At 32.2% G+C, this 11065-nt stretch overlaps 2 protein-coding genes across 2 annotated transcripts; both read left to right on the top strand.

Moving 5' to 3' along the window:
• Positions 1 to 1273, top strand: LOC123898617 (ethylene-responsive transcription factor WIN1-like). The gene is made up of 2 exons (XM_045949625.1): positions 1 to 225; positions 602 to 1273. Exons 1-2 carry the CDS (start codon positions 146 to 148, stop codon positions 1071 to 1073), a joined length of 552 nt encoding a protein of 183 aa, XP_045805581.1. The 5' UTR covers positions 1 to 145; the 3' UTR covers positions 1074 to 1273.
• A 4295-nt stretch (positions 1274 to 5568) lies between these two features.
• Positions 5569 to 10492, top strand: LOC123898761 (TSET complex member tstD-like). Its single transcript, XM_045949775.1, has 6 exons — positions 5569 to 5834; positions 6872 to 6937; positions 7926 to 8039; positions 8144 to 8223; positions 9555 to 9679; positions 10153 to 10492. Exons 1-6 carry the CDS (start codon positions 5581 to 5583, stop codon positions 10222 to 10224), a joined length of 711 nt encoding a protein of 236 aa, XP_045805731.1. The 5' UTR covers positions 5569 to 5580; the 3' UTR covers positions 10225 to 10492.
• The last annotated feature ends 573 nt before the right edge of the window (positions 10493 to 11065 follow it).

The raw sequence follows: 11065 nt of genomic DNA, 5'->3' as shown, positions 1-11065 counted from the left end.
CATACTATCACAACAACATCATCATGAAATACCCTTAAATTGCTCCATCATTTCCACATTTCAACTCACAAATTTCTCACAACTCTCTCTCTCTTTCTCTCTCCCTCACACACCTAGCAAGAAAGTGAAGATAATTCTAATCAACATGGTACAATCAAAGAAGTTTAGAGGTGTCAGGCAACGCCATTGGGGATCTTGGGTCTCTGAAATTCGTCATCCATTATTGTATTAACCTCATCACACTTTCATAATTTCATTTATTTATTTGTTAATTTATTTTCCTTCTCCACAAACTTTAGAAAAAATATTATACTAGTACGTACATGTTTGAATACACGATGAAATCAACTCGCTTAAAGTGTAACTTTTATAATATCACAATAATATATTATGATTCTGCTAAATTCACCGTCAATTTAGACGCGCACTATTATAATTATTTGATACATCGTGATTTTGTTAAATTCACCGTCAATTCAAACATGTACTATAATTTTGTTAAAATTCTATAAGCGTAACTTTTGGTTATGTGTCTAAATTTTCATTTATATTTTTTTATGTGTTAGTTGAGTTATTATATTTTATATGGTGATATGAATAGGAAAAGGAGGGTGTGGTTAGGAACATTTGAAACAGCTGAAGAAGCAGCTAAAGCATATGATGAAGCAGCAATTTTGATGAGTGGAAGAAATGCAAAAACTAATTTTCCAATTAATGTGGAAAATAAAATCAATTCTATTTCAACTTCTTCTTCAACTTCTTCCAAAGCATTTTCTGCAGTTCTTAATGCAAAGTTAAGAAAGTGTTGCAAGTTTCCTTCACCTTCACTCACTTGTCTAAGGCTTGATACAAAGAATTCACACTTTGGAGTGTGGCAGAAAGGTGCAGGTCCACATTCTGAATCAAATTGGATTATGATGGTTGAGTTGGAAAGGAAAAAAAGTGATTCTGATTCAGAATTTTCATCAAAGGCAGAGAAAGTAGTAAAGGCAGAGGAATTAAGTAAAAATGGTTTGGATGAAGAACAGAAAATTGCTTTGCAGATGATAGAAGAACTTCTCAATAGAAACTGAATTCTATGCTTTCACTTTCATGTGTGGTGGGGCTCATTGAAGGAGTTTAATTTAAAGTCCCATGATGTTGTCTTTTTGTTTGCTTATTTGTTTTGTCCTAAGTAGGAGTGTGTTATGACGATGTTATTGTGGTTTACTGTTTACATGTGTAACTGCCTATACCAATAGTATGGCAAAAACTAAAATGTGCCCTGAGGATAAACAACTTAATATAAAAATATTTTTTTTAAAAGTTGTGTATTTCACTTTTCAAAAGTCAAAGTATTGTATTTTCCAATACAATATAATTCTACTTTTAGATTCCTTAACATGTACCCTTAGGGTACACATTAACAAAACCGTACCATATATTATGAATAAAGTGGATTTGGTTTTGTAAGTCTCTTTCTAATGTTTAATATTGGTTCAGCTCACATTAACAACCCCTAAGATTGGCTGATATAGACTTTTCAGATTTCGCTATTCTTTAGGTTTTAGGTTCGATTTTTTTCAGTATAACATTTTGACTTTCTTTATTAGTTCATATATATATAGAATTTCATTTTAATTTTAATTGAGTCTCCGCTAATAGATAGGAAAATTGATGTCTTTGACTAACTGGATACTGAATTTCTAAAAAAACAAGATACTTACTAGAACATGGACTCCAAATTTCCCATAAAAACCAAGAAAATCTACCAAAAGAGGGGGTAAAATATGCTTTAGCACTCACCTAACAGCAAACAAGGCATAAAATCATCTAACCTCGCCTCACTTTAAACTAGAAAATATGTTAGTTGTGTATTTGTGTTGCTTATCATTGAGTATGACTTATATGCATTAGGAAGAGGGTTGGGGGCGGGCTCAAGAGTTGAGTTAGCAGAGCGAAGTGAAGGGGTGCGAGACCTCTATTCTCCGCGGTACAGTTTAGGGGTATTGTTATTGTTACCTAGACCGAAATATTATTATTATAAATACGATTGTAATATTGAAACCCTAATTCATTCAATCTAATATAAATGAATTGCAACACTCTACAATAATCAGAGACGTACCCACAATTTTGAAGAACTCTGTTATCAAACATCGTGTGTTCATTGTTTGTGTTTATTTGTTATTTTTCTTTTGTTACTAATTGCTCCAACACTTACTACTCCCTCTATCCTAAAATAATTGATCTAGTTGGCCAATTCATACATATTATAAAATTGTATAAATAAAATAGAGAAAATAAGACTTTACTAAAATACTCTTATCGTGTATGTATCATGCAAGTATATAGTATTAATTAGAGGGTACGATTTGAAAAATAATAATTAACATTCAATAGAAAATTGAAAGAAGGTACGATTTTTTGGCATAAACACAATTAAAAGAGTATTGTGTATATTGGATTTTAGTATTTAAGCTTAGAGGTTTTATATTGTCAAAAAAAAGCTTAGAGGTTTTATACTATGAGTGTGAACATTTTGCTAACATACCATGAGTGTGAAATCTTGCTAACTTATATCTTTTCATATAGGAATGGTAAAAGTAGCAAGACGACAAAGAAGGTTTCATGACTTCATTATAGATGTAAGCATGTTAGAAATTATCTTTTAGGTTTCTATAATGATATGCAATTTTTGTTCTTCACTCTATTATGCTGTGGAGGTGAATCGGTTTGTAAGAAAACTACTCATTTGATTTTTGTGAGCAAATAATACTTGATTTGGAACACTTAGATTAGTTACATTCACAATTTCAGTTTACTTTAACTTTTTCATTGCTTGGGTTAATTCTGAGCATGATACAAGTGTGTATGAAAAATGAAAAACCTTTATGTCATAAACTCCTTGCCCGGAAGCTACCTTTTTCCGGTGAATCAAAGATTCAAAACCACTAGGTTTAGTCTACTGGTGAGGGATTTTGGTAGTATGCTAAAATTCCTGAGTTCGATCACCAGCTCCATTGTAAATAAATAAATAAATATCAAAACCACAAAAATTTGCAAATATTACTATTACATATCTTGATATTTCGAATAGAACTAAAACAATTGAACACGAAAATGAATTTCATGCGGTTAAATAGTTACATCAAGAAAATCTCAGTCATTCGATTTTGATAATAATTTATATATGTTTTTTTATTATAAGTGAGCATGTGATAATTTCAATTATTATGATATGCCTAGACCACGTTGTTGGAGTAGCCATATTGATCTTAATATAAACAAGGCAATATGGTTCCCACATTTTTCAACTTTTATTGAACTTTGTCACACACATTGAATTTATGGGATGATCAATGACGTTATAGGATGTTAGAAAAGGGAAATGGAAAATGAAATCATTTTATTCTATAAAGAATGTAATACCAAAATGTTCCATTCATGAATGAAAATTAATGAGTTTTGGTAGTAACAAACCTCAATGGTAGAGATTTATAGGTTCTTTAGGCCAGGGCATTTGTGTTTCTAACAAGAAAGTGAAAGCTTAAAATTGATTTCATGTGGGGACTGTAAACACGTTAAAGCAGTTAATAATTCATAGCTAGTTGGTTTGTCATATTAATTCATCGTGATGATGTATATGAACTATATATGAGTTGTTCTCCATATGATTGGGTCCAAGAGATAGATATATAGATACTTATGTAGCAATTTAATTATTTGAAGCTAATGAATGATTTGTAGGAGGAGTGAAAACAAGCTTAGAGTACTTTATGAGAAGATGAAAGTATGTGAGTTGAAAGTCTCAAAATGAAGGTTGAATGATTTATAAATGAGATGATTTATATGCTCAATATTTTAAAGTTTTGGGTGAAATATGTGGCGTTTCTCTCATTTATGTAGTCGTTATTGGTGCAATGTGGTTCCGTCATGCCCTAAATCTAGTATTAGAGTTGATGGTTACTAAAATGTCTGACTCTTTATGTCGAAAGTCTTTCAGACAATAGTAGTTAGACAGTTTATCCAATTGATACAGCGGCAACGACAATGTAAGAACGTATAAATTCAACGACTTAAAGATTGAAATAAAAAATATAATATCTTTCTAACTTGTGTAATTAATCTTAATCTAATGTGGATGTTTCCTTGAACTTCCCTATGACACATTAGTATACTAGTGAAGTGAGGACAGGACCATCTAATGGTTGTAATGATATGTCTATATAAGGCTAAATCCTTGGAATACTTTAAGCTTGTGCTTCCTCTTGAAAGTTCTAATTCTAATTTCTAATTTGTCATTTAGCTCATAAGGGGTAGGAGCTTAATTGCTTGGTTATCTAAAATGATTAATAGAAGTGAAGCAAGAGACTTTGCTTTTAGATTAATAATTCTTCCATCTCCCTCTTATTCTCCTTACTAACAAAGATGATCAATATAAATTTACATAGTGTGAAAAAAGAGTAGGAATGAAGGTTGAGAATTGGAGAATGAGAGATTGAGCAAGAGGAAAAAAATGAAGTAGTTAATGTAAGTTGGTAGTGAACATTTTAGTCATTTATTCATTTTAGTCTTTTATATTTGTTGAACATTAGTTGTTCTATCATCCAATGTTACATATCATGTCAAAGTACCAAGTGTTTCAATTGCCTACAAATATGATTGATTTATAAATGGAAATTAGATACATATTTTGCAATAAGAGGGAATTTTAATGAGGTACTAATCACTTATGTTGTTCATTATTATGATAGGAATATAAAGATGCTAAAGACTAAAGAGTGACAAAATAAGGGTGAGAGATGTGTTTGCAAAGAAGGTTATGAATAAATTGTATTATGTGCAAGAGCAAGCGTCTCAATGAAGATACATGACATAATTTTTTTTGGGTAGACAACAATATTAGGAAAAAATAAAAGACTAAAGTAAATAAAATATAGGGGATTTCACTTATCCACCTCAAGAGTGATATTTTAGTCACTAGACAACCTAATCAAAATAAAGACAAAAAATATATTTAAGTATATCTTTTTCTGATGAGTTCTACTGTGTATCACTTTTATTAGTGCTTCAAGATAGACCAATGATCAAAGTAAAAAACTAATAATCCTCTTCATCTTTAAGGCTAAGACATTGACCTGGTTGAAAATTTGATATTGGTTCAATGATACATACCTATTTATTTTTTGTTGTTTTAAATGAATTAAATCATTTAAGTTATTATGTGAAAATGAACACTAATCTCTACTTTTTTATTTTTTGATTTTCACCCTCTACTTTCTTCTTTTTTGTTTAAAGAGAAGATGTTGCCGAAGTTTTGAACATTTTTAATTACGCTCATTAATATTTTTCTAATGCGAAATGGGAGCATGCATTTCATAGGCACGCAAAAATATCTATAAAAAAAGAGACGCATATGAACTTCTTAATCGACCCATGGGAGAAAAAAATTTACATTTAGGCCAGCAAATGTCCTGGTGTACAAGTAAGTGGGTAAGAGGAACGAACCTATAACCTGTGGCGAGTATACCGCCGGGCATGCCTGGCACGTGCCTGGGCTGCCCTTCTTATATATATTTTTATTTTTATTTTTTTTAAATGAAAACAAAAACAGAAAAAGGAAGAGTTAGAATTTGCTTTCTCTTTCTCGATCCCTCTCTCTCAAAATCGCTGTTCCTCTCTCACCCACCGCCACCGGCCGCCGCTCTCAATCCCTCTCTCACTGCTCTCAATCTCTCTCCCTCACCTCGCCGTAACGCCGTTCAATCTTCCGCCGCAGCCGCACCACTGCTCAGCTCACCGCGCCGCACCACACCGCACCGCACTCACTCTTTCTCTTCGTCTCGTTTCAGGTAAGCAAACTAACATACTGCAATTAATTTTTAACAACCTAACCTTCTCAATCTAGAATCTTTGTTTGATGATTTGGTGTTGTTTTGAATTTTAAATTTATTAAGCTGTTTTGATTGTTAAGTGATTATATAAATAAGCTGTTTTGGTTATATAAATAAGTAGTTTTGGTTGGTTCTGCAATAGTGTTTTTGTTCTAAAATAGTGAGAATGAAGGGTTTTTGTTCTAAAAACTATTTGATTTCATGATGCCTCTTGTTGTAAACTAACTTGGTGATTTTCTACTTTGTGATATTATTGTCATCGTAACTGCAACTAAAACTTTGTTTAATTGTGGACATTTGTGTTGTGTTCACTTTGATGGATCAAAATCACCTTTGTTGATGAAGCACTTTCTTTCTTTTATAAGCTGATGACAAACCTTGTATTCTTGATCTCAGTTTGATCTTATACACAATATTAAATAAGAATAAGATAGTCTTGTGATATTTGTATTCAGTTTGAAATGTAGTCTCGTTGATCAGATATCAGTTTCTTTCTCACAGTTGTTTGTTATGGATTTCTTTCATTAGGGGAAATTACATTATATTATGTTGATTTCATAATTGACCAAGCCTTACAATAGGCATACTACAAGTGTATATTGTGAAGAATATTTTCTTTTGCATAAAAAGAGAAGTACTAATGTAATTTAAATATGTTTTTGAATTGCAGAAACAACTTTGTCTTTTAAATATTATTGTATCTAGAAATTTGGTTGATAAAATTCCCTCCAAAATTTTGCCTAGGCTCTCTAATATTACTGGAATCGCCACTGCCTATAACCTCCTGCATATTATCCAAATCTCTCACCACTTGACCAAATATAGTGACTTTATTATTTTGAATACATGTGAAAATATTTTCTTAAAAAAAAAATTGGAAGTATTATTTGGCATTTGTTTTTATTCAAAAAAAAAAAAAAAATCACATATAAGGGTATGTAAGTAATTTGGGACACGGGAATTTAACGACGCACTACGGTGGTGTTTGTTCTCAGAACGATCAGAAACATGATACTCGCGGTGCTGTTTGCCAACGCTGAGGGCAACATCCTCATCGAACGGTACTCGCTCTCTCTCTCTCTCTCTCTCTCTCTCCATTTCTATTTTCTGTTTCTGATCTATATATTCTACTTACCAATTTCCTCAATTTTTTCTTGTCTTGTTATAATTTTCTGCAGTTTGTTTGATCTATACGCTTTTGAAAATTTTGATATTTGTTTAGCTTATTTTTTCGTAGGTTAACCCCTTTAATGCTGTAGCAATTAACAAATTACTAGATCATATACTTAATAGTGTTGTTAATCAGATCTTGAAAAATAGCAGTTTGTTCAAATTTCAATATGCAAGACTGCTATAAACAATGCTAAACACTCTTAAATAGATGCACGACTTTTATGAATATTTCAAAAAGGTCCTCGACTCTATTCAATTGTCAAGTTGGTCCCTATATTTAACCACATACAAAGTCGAGGACTGATCTGTTTGGTAAAAATAGCGGATAGCTTATAAGCTAGCTTTTTGCTTATAGCAAATAAACTAGCTGATTGAATTTGTAGTGTTTGGTAAAATTAGCGGTTGAATTAGCTTATAAGTATGAAATGACATGAAAAATATATGTTTAATTAATATTTAATTTTTTTCAAGTAAGCTGATAGGGGTAAAATTGGAAGAAAAATGATAAGTTATAAGCTCATAAGCTACTTGAAATAGCGTTTAAAAAATAAGCTATAAGCTATAAGCTCTTTTTTAAAAACTGTTACCAAATAGGGGTTTTAGCTTATAAGCTAAAAGCTATGAGCTATAAGCTAGCTTATTGGCCTTCCCAAACAGAGCCTAAATAGGGTATCACGGAACAATAGTGACTTAAAATTCTGCTACGCTATAGAACCACCGTATCCGTGTTTTAACAACACTGATATTTAGAAATTTTGATAATCTTTTGATGTTATCTTGCTAAATTGAGGACGGATTATTGTTAGATAGCTTCATACTCTAGAGTAATATAATAACTAAATTGATCATGAGAACTTAATGGATTTATGGTGGCAGTTTTCATGGAGTTCCTGCGGAGGAACGCCTACACTGGCGTTCTTTCTTGGTCAAACTAGGAGCTGATAATCTTAAGGGTGTAAAAAATGAAGAACTTCTAGTTGCTTGCCACAAGTGAGTATACTTCTTTTCTCTCTTGTGTATGTGATGTGTGAATGTATTTCCTTTTAGTATACATGATGATTTAGTATTTTACTTCTATTTTTTATCTTTATCAGGTCAGTTTATATTGTATATACAATACTTGGAGATGTCAGTATATACGTTGTGGGGAAGGACGCGTATGATGAACTTGCTTGTACGTATTCTATGAACCAATCTTTAATTTGAAACTGCAGCAATATTTCATACTTACTGATAGTAAAATAAAACATAGAAATGAATCATCTAAGTTGTTGATGCTTGAAAGTGGATATGCTCACTTTTTTAGATTGAAGTTTTATAACAACCCAATATCTTGTTAGAAAAAAAACAGGGACAAACCCCAAATTACAAAGATAAAATAGAACACTGCAGAACTTCGGGGGGCCTGCATCTGCTTATACCAAAAGTCCCCAATTCTTTATTAAATAACAAGATATCAATCCCTCTCTACCCCTCCTCTTATTTACAGGCAACATGCTTTATTTTTTCTAATGATCTCAACCCAACTAAATAACCCTCGCAGCAACAGTCCTTAGTTCTTACATACATCTAGCAATACTCCCCACCCCCCCTCCCCTGTCCAACCTTGTCCTTGAGGTTATCTGCTTGTGATTGCTTGAATATTGTACAAATAGGGTTTACGGACATAAATATTAAAGATAATAATGGCCTCTGATATCTAGCAGTTGCTTTGCCTTTTTATCTCAGTAGCTGCATCAACAGTGGAATATTGTTTTTATCCCACCTCATCTCCGAGACATCAATTATTCAACCTTCTAATGTGTTGATTATTTTCTTGGCTTATCAATCAAGGCTGATTTTTCTCTGTTACTGTTGTGTCTTGCACCCACGCTTTGCCTCTCCTTATGTTGTCAATTGTGTTCCCAAGAATCTCATCCAGGGTGCACAATATTTCTTGTATCATAGCCTCTATATATGTTTCACTAGTGTCCATCCATAACCATTGTTCCATTTCCTTTTCTTTCTATTGTCTGAATTCTTGCAAGCTTCTCTCCGCAGTGTCCCTTCAATCTGCTCCACCATTCTCATTTAGCCATGAAACACGCCCTAGACAAAGGAGCTATTAATAGAAGATGGAAACCTTCCCCCATATTCTCTATAGTAATAGAAGATATACTAGCTATTAAAGGATACTCTTGTGGTGTCAGAAGTATGGCACTTCATTTTAAATAATGAAGTATTGAGAAAAGTTAGCAATCAAGTGAACTAGAAGGGACTTGGAAACTAAACTTAGTGGACAATTTTGTCCAACTTTCCAATGAAAGAAAAATATAAATATATAGTAAAAAAAACAAGTGACTCAAGCATATTGTTATTTAACCAAGGTTTGGAATTTGGAAAAATTTGTATGTTTGAAAGCTGTCCAGTACTTTTGTAACTTTACATCGACAATACTAATTTCCAAATGTGCTTATCAAAAAAAAAAAAAAAAAACTAATTTCCAAATGTTTTGTTTTTCTCCAGTGTCGGAGGTGATCTTTACAATAACCTCAGCTGTAAAGGATGTATGTGGGAAGCCCCCAACTGAGCGGCGTTTCCTTGATAAGTATGGAAGAATTTGCTTGTGTTTGGATGAAATTGTGTGGAAGGTGAGAAGACATGCCGGACAATGTTTAGTAAAAGATCACAGCTAACTTTTGAAACTTTTCTCGGTTAACCCATTCATTTTACTTATCTTATAGACTCATTCATCCTACTTACCATAGAGACACCTCATTTTGTGACATTCACATTGTGTATACCATCATATGTATCTATCTAGTTACTACTATAAATTTTGTTACTTGATGTTAATTATTTTGCATGAGACCATCACATTATGATTATATTCTGCTATGATACTCCATCTTTATAAATGTGAACTGAAGCAACAAAATAATGACGGGTTTTCCTCGTCTTTTTATTTCAACTTTTTGTCTCTGTTCACTACACACACCACTTTGTTTTTTCATCTTTGTTTTTTTTTGCATCGTATGTACTCCTGTGTTACATTGTTACAATTTACAAAGAGGGGTTTCTTCTTTGATGTCGTGCTTACTTTTTCGTTGTATATCTTTTGAAGGGATATTTGGAAAATACGGAAAAAGATAGAATCAAGAGATTGATAAGGTTGAAGCCTCCTACCGAGTTCTGAACAAGAAATTCTGAGGCAATCGTTATAGAATCAGCAATTTGAGTCGTGTGGTGAGCATCTTGTGACTTAGAATGGCATGTAACCAAAGCCAGGCAGATATTTTATTCTCTACTATGGTGCAGGCGAGGATTTTGGCTGGCCACTGAATACTTGTATTAACATTCTCAAATTTAACCATTGTTTTTTATGTTGTAACATGAGGATTTTATTCTATATTGTAACATCTATGTTTTTATATGATTGCTGGATGAGATCCTTTTTGTTCCTATGATGATGTTTGTAGCAGATATCGACATGTGTACTTGCTAGTTGCTGCTAATAGACTTAAAAAAAAAACTGTGATCTTGATGAAGGGATATTGAACAATCCATTGTAAAAACAAAGCAACAAGCAGCAACATCTAAGTAGAGTGAAGTTTTAACTTTGGGTCCGTTTAGCCTGGGGAAAAACATGATTTGGTGCATCTTGGACGCATGTAAAATACTGGGAATCTTTACTTTGATCCGGTCAAAAGATTCCATCTACAATAGATATGGCTACATAGTATTTCTCCCATTTAAGATTTATTTTTATTTTTAAAAGCAAAATACAGTTGTATCCAAGTGGTATTTGTTTTGCCTTTTCTTTTGCTTAAAATTTAAACAAAAAAACTCACAAAATCTGATTATATTTTTTTAGAAAGGATATTTCGGATTCTTTTGGTTTTTTTTTTTTTTGAAATAATCCTAATACCTTTATGATTGAATATAATATTTGAAAAATATTTGCCAGATTCTTTATAAAGTAAATTACTTCTATTATTGGATATATTTGAATATTTTTTAACACAATCTTCTCACAA

This window comes from Trifolium pratense, linkage group LG7 (genome assembly GCF_020283565.1).
Source record: "Trifolium pratense cultivar HEN17-A07 linkage group LG7, ARS_RC_1.1, whole genome shotgun sequence".
NCBI lineage: Eukaryota > Viridiplantae > Streptophyta > Magnoliopsida > Fabales > Fabaceae > Trifolium > Trifolium pratense.
The sequence above is the reverse complement of the archived record's forward strand: the minus strand, read 5'-3'. Positions and strand labels throughout refer to the sequence as shown.